At 39.7% G+C, this 17572-nt stretch overlaps 1 protein-coding gene across 2 annotated transcripts in view; it reads right to left on the bottom strand.

Annotated features, from left to right (window-relative positions):
* lmo7a (LIM domain 7a) overlaps positions 1-17572 on the bottom strand; it is a 114632-nt gene that overhangs the window by 80751 nt on the left and 16309 nt on the right. For both annotated transcript variants that reach the window (XM_034186924.1, XM_034186926.1), the window contains exons 2-3: positions 14245-14315; positions 11935-12004 (exon numbers count right to left, since the gene is read on the bottom strand). In XM_034186924.1, the coding sequence (XP_034042815.1) occupies positions 11935-12004; positions 14245-14315 (141 nt within the window). The remainder of the gene's footprint in view (positions 1-11934; positions 12005-14244; positions 14316-17572) is intronic.

Raw genomic sequence — 17572 nt, 5'->3', positions numbered from 1 at the left:
AGAGTTTTAAAGAAAAAAAAGTGTAAAAATGTCTTTGTAAAGCTCAGTGCAGGTGTGCCGTCATCAGTGCGCTTTGAGAGACAACTGTTTTCTCAACTCAGAGCTGCTGCACAAAACAGCAGATGAACAGCTCGCAACATCAAACACTAAAAGTGGGCAGTTCAGCCAAACCCCTGACCTCCCCGTGCCCACTGGCCAGTTTTAATACTGCCATCAACCCACACTATCTCTGCGATAGACCGGTCGATTGTGATCGGCATATTGGGAACCCCTGATTTATACTGTATAAAAATACAAAAATAATACTGACGCACAGTGTCTTGGGGAAGTAACTTTAATCCGATTACCGATTTGTAAATATTAATGTGTTAGATTACTTGTCACTGAAAAAAGCGGTCAGGTTAGAGTAACATGATACTGGCATCCCTGTATATAACCCATTCATTTTCTGTACCCTCTTGGGGGTGTCTATCACAGGGTCACATATAGACAAACACATTCACACTCCACCTATGGTCAATTTTAAGTTTACAGTTCACCTAACCTACATGTCTTTCGAAGTGGGAGGACGACGGAGCACCCAGAGGGAACCCACTCAAATGCGTGGAGAACATGCAAACTTCACACAGAAAGAAAAAGGCAGGAAGCGATCCCAGTATCATCTTGCTGTGAGGAAACAGTGCAGCTACACAACAAACACATTAGATAAAATAAACTATGCCCAACAATTTGTGCAGGATACCTTAACAATGATGCACAGGTTTCAATAGTAGTTTAATTTGGCTCCTCCCTGTTTTCGTTCAGGGTCACTACAGTGGATGCACATGTTGATTTGGCACAATATTTATACCAGATGCACTTCTTGATGCAATTCTAGATGTACATAAAGAATTTGATCCAGATGGCCTTGAAACAGGAACCTTTTGTATTGGAAGCACACCCACTTGCCCCACTGTGTCTTCACCAATTTACAGATTAAAAAAGTCTGAATCGCCATCCAGGTCCAGATCAACCATATCAAATGTTTGACCTAATGCCCATGTCTCCATATTAGATCACACAACCTTTTTGGTGGAGAAAATGAAATTCAGATTATTATTATTTTTTAAGTAATCTAACAAGTGTTAAACTATTGCAGCACACACATTGCAGCAGACCTGGAAAAATGTATGTTGTGCAAATTTTATTTTAAACAGATCTTGAGAGCGCATCCCAGATGACACTGTATAAAAATAAAATATATTTACAATTTATAATTTTCTGCTTTGCACTTAACCAGCACGTAAAAAACAAAACAAAATTAAAATACTGATACTAATCCTGGTATTTAACCATTAAAATGGGTGCCTGCATGGAAATTTTTGATCATTGCCTATATCCATCTGTGCCAAATGCATAATGCAATACAGTGGAAATTTTTCTCTATAATTACTACATACAAGTGACATTCATTTCAAATATTAACCACAAAACCACTGTGCCTTTCATGGCACAGTAGTTTAGGATTACAACTTTTCCGGTTGTAATCCTAAATGTCTTCTTGGCAAGTCAGTACATCCCACCGGTCAAGCACCTCCCAACAGCTTCAACATGGGCTGAAAAAAAAAATTAAGGAGTAGCTTGTTCTATATTTAAAAGGGCAAACGTGGGTATAGGCAGACGGTAGCAGGGAGCTGACCTCTCAGCATTCACTGCTAAAAATCAAGCTTGTCTCCAGTTAGGACTTTTTCCAGGTCTCACAGTCGAGGACCAAACCCACTGCTTCCACCTGTAGAGAAAGTGCCACTCTTAATTTTACAACTGGAACAAATTATCAAAAAATAATTAACTGACTGACAGTTGCGTAAAAGCTTTTGCTTTGCCTCAATGACAAACCACTAAATTGTTGCAATGGCTCTGCAATAAAGCCAAGAAATGCCATATATGTGCAAAACAATTCATATTTCAGGTAAAGTCCAGTCAGCACATGCTCTCTGCATGTGCTGGTGCTGGGCTTTGGGATACCCTGCCTGATGTGGTACACATCATAAAATGCACTGACAGAATGGTCATCTGGTGGTATATTAGAAGAGCAAGACATCTGTGGGATGCACATGTTATACAAAATTTAGAGCTCTGCACTCAACCAGTGGAAAGTTAGAGTTTATCCAATTCTTTGGTCTTTGACCTTGAAAATTAGATCAAGGCCACTCATTATCAAAACTGAAAGATCCTCAAGAGGTGCAAATTTGATGTCCCTGCACTTAACCTGTGGGAAGTTATTGCAAGTACTCTGTTGGCCCAGACAGCATGCATGGATAGATGAACAGCATTTCCATGGGCCAATGGGGGATAAAAAGCAATTTGATATTGCATTTTTCATTTCCACTGTCCCAGAAACGTACCAAACTGTGATTTTTGTGTCTGGTTACACCCTTATTTTTTATATAAATGTAAGTCACAGGATCTGCCAAACTTAAAATATAAAAACAAAAAATAAAATAACAAAAGTATGACTTATGTCCAGAAACTATGGTTTGATGCCTTGTTTGTGTCTCATGAAGTAATTGTTCATTTGACACAAATTATTTTAGCAGTTCCCAAGGATCCTCCAGAGAAACATAGTGCCATAGATATATGTTTATTGCCTTAGCTCACTGGTTAGTGTCCACATATCACAACCACATAGTAAAATGAGAACCACTAGGACTAGACAAGGACCTTCATTTTCTTGCAAAAGTATCAGTGTCACCAAAGCCATGTTTTTCCCCAGGCGTCTCTTAGTCTCAAAGTCCGAGGACAGAAGCATCAATATCAACACTACAATACGTCAACAAGTTTGACACTGCCCCCACATAGAGATACATGTCTGATGGGACTCCAGGGAGTGATTGAAAGCTGCATGTTAGTCTTGATCCAGGATAAACACAAAGCCACACTGAGTTCTCACTCAGGTTCTAATAAACTAAAATTGTATAAGTAAATCTAACACTAAAATATTTGTTTTACTTTATGAAGGTGTGTACAAAAAGTATTTACTGATGCACTAAGATATCCATGTTGGCATTTTCATACCATTAAAAAAAAAAACAGAGCATCCACAGATTTTTTTTTTTCCAAACATGCTAGCCGAGGTAACAAACAAACAAAAAACACAACAACAACAACAACTCCTGAGGCCTTTGTTCCACCATAACCACAAACCTCCAACCTTACAATGTTTTTTTTTCAAAAGTTTATTCCAAGAGACCCCAAAACAGAATGGTATTTGGTATATTCCAGAGACCAGGCTCTGCTTTTTCAACAAGTTTCATGGGTTTATGTTGTGTAATATAACATAAACCCAATAGCTAAACCCAATGCGATAAAGTCACCTATCTGATGTACAGTAGTGGTCTACTTATCACAGGCATTAATATCATGGTAATTTTAGGCTTTTAATTGTGTCTTTGGGCTGTTCTTTTGTCAGGGTCTATTCAGCATACATCATTATGACTTTAAGAAACAAAAATTTAGTGCACAAGTTTGAACGTAGTTTGGGTTTTCTGTAATCTGCACAGGAACAAATATATACATGCACTCACTTAAAGCTTTTAATAAGTGGTGCTGGAGGTTCTACAATGTCTTTTAATGTGACATGGCCAAGGTCTATTAGCTCCTAGTTAGTTATTATGATTGACTACAACTGGAAGTTTCTCCTTGCCAGCAAATGGATTGTGTGTTTGACAGTACTCATTAGTCTGACCAACACTCAGCACATTGGGAAAGTCCAAAGAACTCAATGAAGCTCTAGGAAGGAGAATTGTAGATTTACACAAGTTAAGAGGGTCTCAGAGCTATTTCTAAACAACTGCAGATTCCACGATCATCAGTTCAAATACTTTGCAATAAGTACTAGTTAGTCACCACTTTGCTAAGGTGTGGAAGAAGACCCAAACGGTGACCCTCAGATGGGAGGAAATGTTTAGGATGTCTGCTCCAAAATAGACACCTTCAAGCTAGACTGAAATTTGCAGTTGTACACATGGACAAGGTTTTTTGGCCAGGCAAGACAAAGACTGAGGTATTTGGCCGCAATGACAACAGGTATGTTTGGAAAAGTAAAGCTGAGGCCTTCAACTTATGAACACTGTCCTCCTTGTTGCTGTTCAGGCTGTCCCACAAAGTGAAAATGAGTGCAATGCTAAGTAGTATGTACATTAGGTTATTACATCTCTTTATTCAAGAGTGTTTGTATTTTGGTTTAAGAACACGATTTATTAATTTCACTTGTTCTAAGACCCAGTAGGCTCTTTTGATTAAGTTCTTGTTTTCTTTGGGAAGTGATCATCTAGTGGTTAAGCGTTGGGCTTGAGACCAGAGGATCCTTGGTTCAAATCCCAGCCTGACCAGAAAAAGCACTAAGGGCCCTTGGGCAAGGTCCTTAATCCTCTAGTTGCTCCCAGTGTGTAGTGAGTGTGTCTGTGTGAATATGAGGCATCATTGTCAAGTGCTTTGAGCTTCTCATTCAGATGGAAAAGAGCTATATAAATGCAGTCCATTTAGCACTGTACCAACTGTCAAGTATGGTAGTGGGGCACTGGGGCTGTTTTGCAGCTAGTGGTACTACTGCATTGCACAAAGTGGATGGAATAACGAAGAAGGATGACTACCTCTAAATTCTTCAACATCACCTTAAATCAGCAGCTAGATGTTTGAACTTTTTCCACAATTGGGTGTTCAAACAACAGGACAATGAGTTTAACACACATCAAAACTGGTTATGGGTTGGCTAAAGCAGGGTAACATTAAGCTTCAGGAATGGCCTTCCCAAAGGCCTGACTTCAACCCCAATTTGTAGACTACACTTAAAAGCCAGGTCTTTGTCAGGAAACCAATCAATTTAAAAGAAACTAGCCTACACCAAGAACAGAAGAGTGGTCACATATCCAGCCAAGATATTGCTGATGGCATCTGGTTGAGCTGCAGCTTGCTAAGAGACATTTAAAAAATTATTAGTAGGGGTGTATGTATATTTGTATAAATTTTGACCCTGTGTGGATTAGAAAAGATCCAAAATTAATTCAAACTTGTGCACCCAATGCTGCTTTTTTAAGTCACGAATGATGCATGTTACACAATCATTCCACCCTGACAAAAGAACAGTTCAAAGAAATCATCAAAAACCCAAAATTTCCATACAATTCATGTCCATTATGTAAATTTTTGTCTACAACTGTAAGTGAACGGAAGAACTGAAGGGTTTTGCTTCCCTACAAAGAGCATAATTAACACTAAGCCATTTTAAAGCCCCTCCACTCTGCAGAACATGCAGTGATAATAATGTAGAAGAATGTTATATTGACTTGTGCCTGCATGTAATCCTGCTAAATATGCTGTAACTATCCAGCAGACTCTAATCCTCTTGACAGACTCAAGGACCCGGATTTCAGCACTTCAAAAGACACAAAGGGAAGGATTTGACTCTTAAATTGACCAATTCTGCACAACTGGACCTGTAGCCACACTGGTCACATTGTGGGTATTCTATTTATTCCACATACATGCCTGTGTGAGATTGGCATACTCTACAATTACCCTGAAGTGACCCAGCTAAGCCACGGTTAAAGTATCGGGCTTCACATTTTTGAAATCCTGTGACAATAAACTGAGAGGCAGTGGAATAGTTGAAATGTTCCTTGCTTTTGAAACAGATACCATAAAAAACAACTTGTCCCAGCAGTCAGATCCAGGCATAACATGCGTCCATACAACTCAAACACAGAAACAAAACAAGCTCAAATGCCTGCTTCTGCACAGATGATTACAGACATTTAAGTGAGTAAAGACACCCCCGGGGCAGATGAAAATCTTCCATTGTCTCTTATAGATTCCATGTCATACAACCTAAGCTCATCGCGGAGGCAGTGCGTGGGAACATCCAGTAAAATGTCAATCACAGTCTCTTCACAGTCAGCATAGCCTGAAGAAGTCATTGTTGAATTAATCTCTCCCTCTGGTGTCAATTGTGGGACTCCTTTCATAAGCCACCTCCTCATCCTGGTACAGAACCAGGGTGCCATGACCGATACCCACAGAAACACAAGCACTTATCATGGAAACAGCAAGCAGAAAAGCGCGCTCGCTAACATGACAAATATTCCCCAGAACATATGTGAAGCCAAAGAACAGGCCTGTAGCTGGAGCCAATGGTGCTAAATATACCACAAAACCAGTGATTTCCATTTTCCCCTCATTCTCCCTCCCTGGATTTAAGATTCTCTCAGACTGAAGCCTGCTTTGGAAATCTTTTAAACAAACCTAACGTGGTAGCTTGGACTATAACTGTAGTACATTTTCACATGTACATGTTAATGAGGTTTGTAAAGAGTCTTTCATGCAGCAATATTGAAAACATAGATAAGCATTTACGACTAATTTGTTGTTGTTGGAACAATTTAAAGTACATAGAACAGGTTAAAACCAGTTTATTTTGAGGCAAAAATTTGTCCTCAGTATTGAGGACCCCAGTAGTGGTAGAAAGCCAAGGAAACGCCCATCTTTCACCTGGCTGCAGATAACAGATGGCGAAGTGGAGATGGACCTGTCTGAAGGGTTGCCATCCAGCAACTAAGGCAGTTTTATGGTGCTGTAGATGTAGTGACCTGTTGCGATAAAAAATTGGAATTGTTTCTTGATAAATGTCTTAATTTATCTATAATCACAAAGCAATTCCTTTAGGTCCATCACCAATCCTTAAAATAATAAATGCTAGAGATCTATAAGCAAACTCATGGTATGATACCCCTCGCTACATCATGCACATGCATTAATATCATATGGTCTTACATACAGTTCACACTTATGGTGTCGTACAGTGCTCGTCTGCATTTTAACACCATAGTTATCTATCTTGAATAAGATCACCACAAGAACTAGCATACAACATTTACAAATAACAATAAATCACCATTGTTTAAAAATATTTACATTTCTTCCAGAAAGTCTACAACTCCTATAAAATTATTCATGGACTGGCACCTCCCTACCTAGGTGACCTAATTAAACCTAATTAAAGTCTGCGGGTCACAGAGCTTTCTCTTATCGTGCCCCTGTTCTCTGGAATGATCTCCCTGCATCAATAAAACAGTCAGATTCTGTGGAGATTTTCAAGTCCAGACTTAAGACGCACTTATTTTCCCTTTCATATGGCTAGTATACTGGTATAGTTTTGTTTTACACTTTCTACTCTTTTAATTAATTTATTAGTAATTGGAGCGGGCTGCGGCCTGAACTTTACCTAAATTCTGGGTCTTTTAGTGAGGTTTAGGGCTAGTGGCTGGCGATCACCTTAGTATTTCGTCTGTTTTTCTTGTTGTTTAATGCTGGCAAATTATACAGTATTTTTTGTCTTTCTGATGCCTGATTCTGTTTTTTTCTCTCTGTTTAAGGTGCAGCTCCATCCAGAAATGGGAGTTGTATTTGTGTTGGCAACCCTCCTGTCCTGTGCGCCAATAGCATTTCTTGTATATTCGTCCGTGAATTGTTCTGTGAACTGTTCTGTAACTTATGTTTGTAGCATGGCCCAAGCAGAGGGTCACCCCTTTGAGTCTGGTCTGCTTGAGGTTTCTTCCTCAGAGGGAGTTTTTCCTTACCACTGTTGCTCTGGGGGTTGGTAAGGTTAGACCTTACCTGTGTGAAGCGCTTTGAGGCAACTCTGTTGTGATTTGGCACTATATAAATGAAAATAAATTAAAATAAAATGAAAGTCGTGCGGTTCTTCCATTCCATTCTTCCATTCCCGTCGATTGCGCTGCCTATTTCGACACACAGAAAGTTCTCAACACAATTTTATTTCAACAACAGAGCCACACTGTTTTCACTGCTTGTCAAAAGGCATAGAGAGATTTATAGAGAGAAAAGCCGTATCTAATCAGTGATCACGCCACATCTTGCCATGTTTTACTTCCGCCTTGGATCAGAAATAACTGGAGTGGCACTTTCTCCACACCTTTTCAGAAGACTCAGTGAACGGGGATTGTCATTTCAGCCCATCAAAACAGTCAAAGATTATTTTTCCCAAGTGTTTTAAAATGTCTACTGAAAACGTTTTTGGTCATCTACCTGTATGACAAGTCCTGACAGTATGTTGTCGATCTTCTGTCAGGACACAAATGGTGTACTAGTGGCAAAGAGGACGTGTTGAAGTAAGTTTACTGCACCACTTTATTGCACTTCATACCACTTTATTACTGTTTTATGGAACCTCACATGTTTTTCCCCCTCTTTCAACGAGCTTTTATTAGCATTATTTTCATCTAAAAAAGTTCTTTTAAAAAACAGGACCTGGCCTTCAAAAAGTAACCCCCCCCCCCCCCCCCCAAAAAAAAAAAAACAAAGAAACAGGTCTTTAACGAAACTAAATAGATAAAAGATGGGGGGGTCATGCATGTCATATTTAGGTCAATATGGGTACGCAGTCCATTTACCATTTAGCTATCAATCCACACACACACACACACACACACACACACACACACACACACACACACACACACACACACACACACACACACACACACACACACACACACACACACACACACACACACACACACACACACACACACACCTTATAAGAAAGTCAGAACAACTTCTGCAAAGTAGCAAATTTAAGTGCAGGGCAGAAATGAATTCAACTTGGGGTCTCGTGTCCAATATTCACAAGTGAACAAGAAGTTAAATTTTTTGCTAGAAACGGATAAAGGCTGGGTGAAATCTCTTTTTTAAGGTTTAAAAGAGGGAGTGTGACAGAACATTTTTGGGAACTAATAAGATTAGCGATTATGACAGCAGCTGACAACATTTAAGGACCCTGACACATACAGTAAGACAGAATACTAATAAAACAACTTACCGACTCAGACCGTCAGCAGCTGTAACCTTGGGAAAGAAGATATTCTCAGAGAGGAGTGAAAGTGAGTAATGTTTGTTTGGCGAATGCTCCACTTTTCTCCAAGTGGCTGGAAGCCACTGATAGCCACGGCCCAAACAGGAGCTGCACATTTGCTGGAGAATTTATGATCAGATGGTTTCAAGTTTAAGTCTAGGAAATACCACACGAGTGCTACTGATTGAGAAGACATCTTATTATTTCAGTAGGTGTCCAGGAAGTTAAAAAAATAACCGTCCAAAGGAAGCGAGCAGTCAAATGTGGCTCATGTCATAATACAGATGTGATGGTGCATTCTAACGTACCACCAAAGCTGTTTACGGTTTTCATTTCGGCAAAATGTCAGGCTCATTCTTTTACAATCGCCATCGCCTTGCCAAGCATGTTAAGCATTCTCAAGCCCACCATCACACACTCACTGGTTTCAGATCAGGGCTCTCTGTAATTCCTCCAGGCAGCTGGACTCAATTACACCCACAAAAAAAGAGGCTTGTGAGGGATGGGTTTAAGGTAAGGATTCCAACCCTCTACTTGCCCAAAACTTGTATGCAGACACTCCCAAAACATGTCTTTCAACTGAACCACTATGGCCCTAAACACACTGCCAGGCCTGAAAAGGTGCTTCCACAAGAAGCCCCCATGCAAACGGTTGAGAAACATGAGGGATCTAATAACACATTATTACGCAAACAGAGTTTCAGCCTGCAACTGACCTGCCACCCAATCACAAACACCAATTATCCCACCAGTGTACAAAATGTTTTGTTTAAAATGGTTTTGGTTGAGTCCAGCCTCAAGTGTGATGCCACACATAAGAAGGGTACATCGTACACTCAACAAGGGATGGCACAATACCATTTTTCCATGTCTGATACAACACAGATACTCGAAACACTAACACCATCGTAATGCCTCTTGCACTGCCTTAAAACAACAAAATTTGAATGTCCAATATTAGATCCCCTATGCTGAAATGTCAGGACTGGCCTTGAAGTATCTCCATGTTCACTGCTTCAAACCTGTCACCAGCCGTATCAACTGCTGAAGCTCATATAGGCTCTCCAACACGACCCAGCAAATAAACCACCTTGTCAAAGAAAAATAATGCAACAGCATGAAAGGTATCAGGGGGGTGATGGGCACTACATGATGAGATAGAAACTCTTATGATGAATTATGAATGCTGACTGTCAGCAACACAGTGCATCTGGAAATTATTCACAGCGCTTCACTTTTTCCACATTTTGTTCTGTTACAGCCTTATTCCAAATGGAGTAAGTTCCAAATGGAGTAAGTTCCCCTCAAAATTCTACTCACAACACCCCATAATGACAACATGAAAAACAAGAAATCACATGTACATAAATATTCACACCTTTTGCTCAATACTTTGTTGAGGCACCTTTGGCAGCAATTACAGCCTCAAGGCTGTGAATACTTACGTACATGTCAGTTCTTAGTTGTTTTATTTTTAATAAATTTGGAAAAATCTTTAAAAAAAAACACACACACACAACAACAAAACTTTTTTCACATCATCATGAGGTCTTGTGTGTGGAATTTTGAAAAAAATAATTTCATTAGTTTTGGAATTCATATTATAATAGCCTCTGTGTGTGTGTGTGTGTGTGTGTGTGTGTGTGTGTGTGTGTGTGTGTGTGTGTGTATGCGTGTGTGTGTGGGGAGAATTGCCATTTGGTATGCTTATGTAATTTGGGTCAAGTATGAACGCTGCAAAAAGGGAAAGTTGATAGGACTGTTTTTGGATAAATTAGTGATATTAGCTAACAGTGAGCAACGGACATTGTGCTGCAATGCACCATAGGAGTTCAGGGTTTTAAATGTTATTGTGGTTCATGTTAGTTTACCAGTGTTCTTAGTGTTATTGATTTATTGTATTTTTTTGTAGTTCAATTGGTTTAGTCAGTTCAGTTAAGTGTCATGTTTCCGTTACCATGAGTGAAAACTGTACTGTGTTTGATATCTTCCGTCTCTGTTTAGGCGTGTGTAAAAACAGAAGCACCTGCTTGTGGCAAAATGCAGATAAGACAAAAAGCTCTGTATGTGCGCATGTATAACTTTGATCATGGTCAAACTGGAGAGAACAGACATTTGGTGTTTGGTATGCTTATGTATTTTGGGTCAAGGATGAACAGTGCCTAAATGGAATGTTGATAAGACTAATATTTTTGGAGAAACTATGGATATTAGCTAATAACACTGAACAATTGGTGTTGCTAACTGCATTCTGCATTCTCACACCATTCCATCAGGGGCCTGTAAATCATCTTTACATTAAAAGTGTGAGTTTGTGATTATATTTAGCATGTTCAATGTAAGCACATAATATAATTGTAAATACACTAAAAATACATGGACAACACAAGAAAATGAAAATACTTGTTTCCATTGTGATCCATTTTAAAAACAAATGACAAAATAGAAGTAAAACATATACAAAAAAAAAAAAATAATAATAATAATAATAATACAGACATAAATTGTAGAAAAAGTGAATTACTGTGAATACTTTACAGATGCACTGTACATGCGGTGAGCTTCAAGGGGCCGAACATAACTGATGAAAGTGTTTTTTTTTTTTAAACAATACATGAATTCATCATGTAATCATTTATGCCAATCAATCTCAAATCTTTTACTGATCAATATGAGCTTTTGATCAAACCTCTACTCACACTGGTTGCAGCAAAATGACATTAAATGTGGGTTTGTTTGTTTTTGTCCGGCTATGTTTTGCATGTCCTTGCCCTTAACCAATTCATTCCAAAACGTAATCATTTGGAGTTACTAATCAAAGAAATATTCCCGCCAAATTTGGTGAAAATCTGTCCAGTCCTTTTTAAGTTATGTTGTTCTCTCACATTTACACACACAATTACAATACCCTGCTGGTGTGGCAGCGCAGGGTAACAACAAAAAACGAGGATGAACTGTAAAGAAATCCTTCAAATGATCTAAATTCAATGTAAAATCTGCCATGAAAGCAAAGTGATTAAACTTACCAGTCCAGCTATTGGTGTGGGTAGTCTGTTAACCCTCTTGATAATGCCAGGTTTGATCTTGTTAATCAGACTGGGATCAAAAAAGAAAGAGAATAACAGGAATGCAGGACGTTAATGAAAGCCATCATTCAGTGGCAAGACTCGTCTAACTCGGAAGGAATGAACACAAACAGTTTCAAAGTCTTGGTGCTGTGTGTTTATGGCTCTCTTTAATGCCGGCAGCTGGCTTCAGTTTAATAAATGGCCAATGCGGAGCTGCGATGTAAACATGCTGGTTGTCTACTCCCAAACCACACCTCCAAACAAACCCAACATCTCCAAATATCAGCTCAGAAAACAATACAGAGCATGACATTTCAGCTACAGCTTGCCATAAGGCACATGGGACACTTGAACTTAGATCTGATATGTTTTAATGTTCTTGTATGCTCCACTATATCTGCTGTACCTGGTGATGCAACAGCAAAAAGCCACACTGTGCACCATCTCTCCAATCACAAAAGCCTGTAACTCCTTCAGAGTTACCTGGATGTCTTGGTGGCTTCCCTCACTAGTCTTTTTCTTACACAGTCACACAGTGTTTGAGAACTGCCCACTCCAGACAGATTTGCTGTACAGTTCCATACTGTATTTCTTAATGATTGAAGCAAATGGCGTTCTAGGCATAAGATGGGTTTCCGCTATAAATTTGCACAAAAGTGAAGTGATATTTTCAGAATATCAACAAAACACGATTACAAAATGACAGCGTTTTCACTGTGTGATAGACTGCAACTGCTGGATTTTGTCCTCTCTTGAAGACTGTAATTTCAATCGTCACGGCAGTGGAAGGCTAAATATTGCAATGCTGGCATAAGTGTTGGAAAAAGTGTTTCTGTCATGGTTTTGCGATAGTGTCTTTCAAATCACATAAAAAAACACCTCATGCGGGCCTGAAACTGTTTCTGTGATACTTTTTTTTTTTTTTAAATAAAAAAAATACAATAATGGAAACCCGCAGATATTCAGTGACTTAGAAACGTTTAAACTGCCAAAGGACAAAATGGCTATAAAAGTTAAATTTGAGTCATGTTACAATAAAAAAGTAACATACCTATTGCATTCCATTATTTTGGCTTTTATTGTTTTATTTAATTGATGTAGAGATTAGTTTTCACATTGGGTTTAAAGAGCATCATTTTAGAAATATTAAAAAAATATAAAAAAGCAACATCAATTATTTATTTCTTTAATTTTGATGTAAAAAAATTCAAACATGCAAAAGCTCCAACCTTTTCCACAGCACTGCAGTTTTGTGTTAAAGTGGATGTGTTTCTGTTTGTTTTGTGTTTACATGGTTTGGCGTTAGACCTTGAGAGAATGAAACTTGTTGCATTCAAGTTTCAATCCTTTCAGCGGTGAAACTGTAGAAAGTGGTGATGATGTTATCAGACAACACTTAGAGCCTGACTGTAATTGTGTCTAAACATTCCTTCAGCTGTGATAAACACAAAACAGTGGTGCTGAATGTATGCGACATGATTTAATCGGAGGACAGTGCATGTGAACAAACGGGTCTCAGAAAGCGGGATCAAACAGTGACGCTCAAATCAGCAGAATGATGAGCTCTGACTTTGAACCAATGGCAAATAAAAAGAGGTCTCGCAGACTGTGGGTGGGCGGTTGGTAATTACAGCATTCTGCTGAATGACACAAATAACATCACTGCTCATCCACACGTACCAATCGATGTCATGCTAACTAACCCCTCTTATAGATGTCAGAAAAAAAGCAATTACACAATTCATAGAACAGCACGTTGGGAGTCAAAACAAGAAACAGCTCTATTTAGATAGAAATCGCTCGTATCAAACTCATCAAAACTCTGCACTTTCAGTGCACACAGGCTAATGAGAAAGCAAGACGTCCCACTGTGGTTTCAGCTGGAGGATTTCCACTCACGACGCAGCTTCTCACGGCTCTCATTAAAGCTAAAGATGGCACTCAGCCCATCCGCGGCTCTGTAACATCTGTCAAACAGGCGATGCAGCTCTTCTTGAAATAGATCGCACTTCATAATCTCAAACAAGACTGCAGAGGGACGATCTGACACCAGAAACGTCACAACGACATTATACAACCTCCGTTGTGCTGTTTTGGAATCCTGGCTGAGAGTTTGTGGCTGACAAACAAACAGTTTGCCAGCAGGGCTTCTGTCTGGGAAACATCATCAACACTGACGCTGGCCTGCAGACCTGCTTCCACGTGAAAGTGTGTCTCAATATTTCAGGGGGAAAAAACCAACAACAACAAACCAAGCAGAATACTTACTCGCACAGCAGAATGCCATTCTCCAGCGACGATCGGAAGTCGCTGCTCCCAAATTTTTTCTTGGTTACTGCCTGGAGAGAAGAGGGACACATAAATACTGAACAAGACAGAGAGAAGGGTGGAGTGAGAAGAGAGGGCAGGGGTATCCGAGGTGGTTGGAGAAGAAAGGTAGGATGTTGAGAACAGTAGAGGAGGAAGTCTGAGGTATTTCCTATTTCCTCCCCCACGGTGTCTCTGGGGCCGAGTTGAGCAGAGACCTTCAGGTATTTTGAGGAAGCCCTCAAGCGTCACGGTTCTGCTGACTTTAACGCTAAAAGCCTCAGGGAAACAAAAAGCTGTGCTAAAACTGTTCTGGAGCCAAGCAGCCCAAGAAGCCACAAGGCTGCATGAGCATGAGGAGCACTGGAGCAACATGGTGCTCTATTACAGCCTCATGCCTTTCCCATGATCTCAAACCACCCCTGCAGCAATGCCAAGGCTCATTAAAGAGGCAAACATACACTGCATGCATGACAGGGGGATGCATGCAAAAGCATGCACAGAAAGACATCAGGAGGATACCGAGAGGGCAGACCTCTGCCAAGCCCACAAACGCACCATGTTGCAATGTCAATAAAAACAAATGTCTTAAAATGTCCTGCCCCCACCCATTTTTTTTTTTTTTTTTGCAGACATGTCCTAAATTGTAGCGTTTCCATTCTAGGTTAGATTAAACCTTCTCTGTATGTTTAGCTCTGCCAAAGAGGTGAATGTTTTCACCAACGTTTGTTAGCAAGATACTGTAACTCAAAACACAATGAACAGATTTCAGTGAAAATTAGTGAGCAGACATAATGCCCAACTTTGGAGGTGATCTCGAAGATATTCTTAGAACAGACATCCAGGAGAATGTTTGGCACATGGCAACATTTAAACTCAAACGTTTGCGAGAAGATGCTGATGAAATCTGGTGAGCAGATGGATAATGTCCAACAAAATGAGGGATTTTATTCTGAATTCGTCCCATCCTGTCTATGGCTGATGCTGAGACTTTGATACATGCATTTGTTTCTTCTAGATTGGACTACTGTAATGCTCTATTTTCTGGTTTGCCACAGTCCAACATTAGTGGTCTTCAACTGGTTCAAAATGCTGCTGCCAGACTTTTGACTCGAGGCAGAAAGTTTGACCATATTACTCCCATTTTGGCATCCCTTCACTGGCTTCCTGTTGCTGCAAGATCGGATTTTAAGGTTCTGTTATTGGCTTTTAAACTTGTTCATGGACTTGCACCTCCCTATCTGGCTGACCTGGTCAAGCCCTACGTACCGGCTCGGGCCCTGCACTCGCAGGGTGCAGGATTTTTGTGAGTTCCCAGAGTGAATAAAAAGTCTGACAGTCACAGAGCTTTCTCCTACTGTGCCTCAAGTCTGCGGAATGATCTCCCGGCACATACATATGGCAGTCGGATAAAGTGGAGACTTTTAAATCGAGACTGAAAACCCATTTGTTTTCCTTGTTTTATCATTAGTTTTATTGTGTTATGTGTTTTTATTCTTGTGCTCTTTTATGTTTTGTCTTGTTTTAATTTTTTAAATCCAATTTGTTCTTTGTTTTCGGTATTGTGTTGTGTAACGTGCCTTGAGGCGATCTCATGAGTTGGCGCTACAGAAATTAATAAATTCAATTTTTGATTTGAATTAGATTTGGAACATATTTTGGACCCAGGATCGAGAAGACTTTATAAGCAATATGTGGCTTTGGTGGAGATGCTTTGGATGTAAATTTCATGGTTTTCGCTCCAGAGTATATCCAACCTTCTCACCATCCCTTGTGATAACCAATAAAATAACATTAATTAAAACATAACCTCCAAAAATTACACATAAGCAGGTCCTTAAAGAAGACGTTTGATGTCCTGCATCTGACAGCAGTGCCAAGGGAGGACGACTACATGCACGTTTACCTCTGAAGGGTCCTCTCTGTGCTACCACACTCTGCTAATGACATTTGACTGTTCAGTGCAGAGAAAAAAAAAAAAAAAAAAACGGGCTACAGAGAGTGTTTTTGCCAGCCCCATGTTATTACATTAATAATTAGCCAGTAAGCCTATGACAGTGTATGCGATCAAGAACAATAATATAACAATTTGGTTTTCGCCATGAGTGAAAAGCTGATCCTCAAAATGTATAAAAACAAAACCCAGGTTTTATTTTAAAGACTTCATACACTTCATTTTTTCAGGATTTGTGCCTTCACATGCACTCTATCTGGAAAGTATTCACAGCACTTCATCTTTCCCACATTTTTTTTTTTTGGGGGGGGGGGGGGGGGCTACAAGAAAAAAAAAAAACTAAATTTCATAATTTATAAGATTATGTCATGTGTTAAATGATACAAATTTAACAAAGATTTATCAAACAAATGAATTACCCAATTAAATTTTTTAGGTGAAGAAAAAAAAAACAACACACACAAAAAACTTTGCACCTAGTTGCGAAAGTGTATGTAAGTTAATTAATTGGTGCTAATACGAGAGAAGATAAGTCCACAGGCAGACTTGTGCATACAGAGAGCTAAACAGGTCAAACAGGTCTCACCACCCAAAATGGTCAAGGAAAAAGGACAAAAGCCAGGACAATAACCAGCGTGAGCAACGCAACGACTATAATTTTGAGGAGGGCAGGCGAAACTATAGCTATTACAAAGACTGTCTGGATGACGCTGCTGTTATTCCCAGACACACTCCTGTTACACCTCAGCACACGCCCTCAGGCACGTGAGCTGACTAAGACCTTAAATGCTCATCATTCCAGAAGAATTAAGCCATAATGGACTAAAATTAAGGTTCTGACACATCTAGACTGTCTGGCTGTAGTTGTAAAATGAGACTAAGTTCACCTACAGACAGGAAACAGGAAAGCAGAGATGCATTGAGCTGCAGTATAGATCTGTCGGTGCTACAGCTGGTGTGTGAAATCCTGACCCCTACTGTCCTCTTTGCACATGGGCAGCCACTTCTGCATGAAATACAATGCCTCAGGATACGAACATCAATTCCAACTTTCAACAGTGCTTACTCTTAAAACTTTCTTCCCAAAATTGAATGTTCAAAGTTATCAGTCAAATAACAATAAGGGAGCTGTATCTTTAAAGACGAGTGCACTCAGTAAGATCCGCAATGGCATCGGCACCAGGCTGGCTGTAAAAGTAGGAAAGTCATTGGCAGTATTATCTTTTCTTAAATCCAGCATAAACACCCACTCTCTGCTGTTAATCCGGCCACGTGAGATTACAGTGCTGCTATTCCACAATAACACAATGGAGGAGGAGAGATTGCAACATAGTT

The sequence above is a fragment of the Thalassophryne amazonica genome, chromosome 14, assembly GCF_902500255.1.
Source record: "Thalassophryne amazonica chromosome 14, fThaAma1.1, whole genome shotgun sequence".
NCBI classification, from domain to species: domain Eukaryota; kingdom Metazoa; phylum Chordata; class Actinopteri; order Batrachoidiformes; family Batrachoididae; genus Thalassophryne; species Thalassophryne amazonica.
Note: the sequence above shows the minus strand (reverse complement) of the source record. Positions and strands in the feature narration are given on the sequence as shown.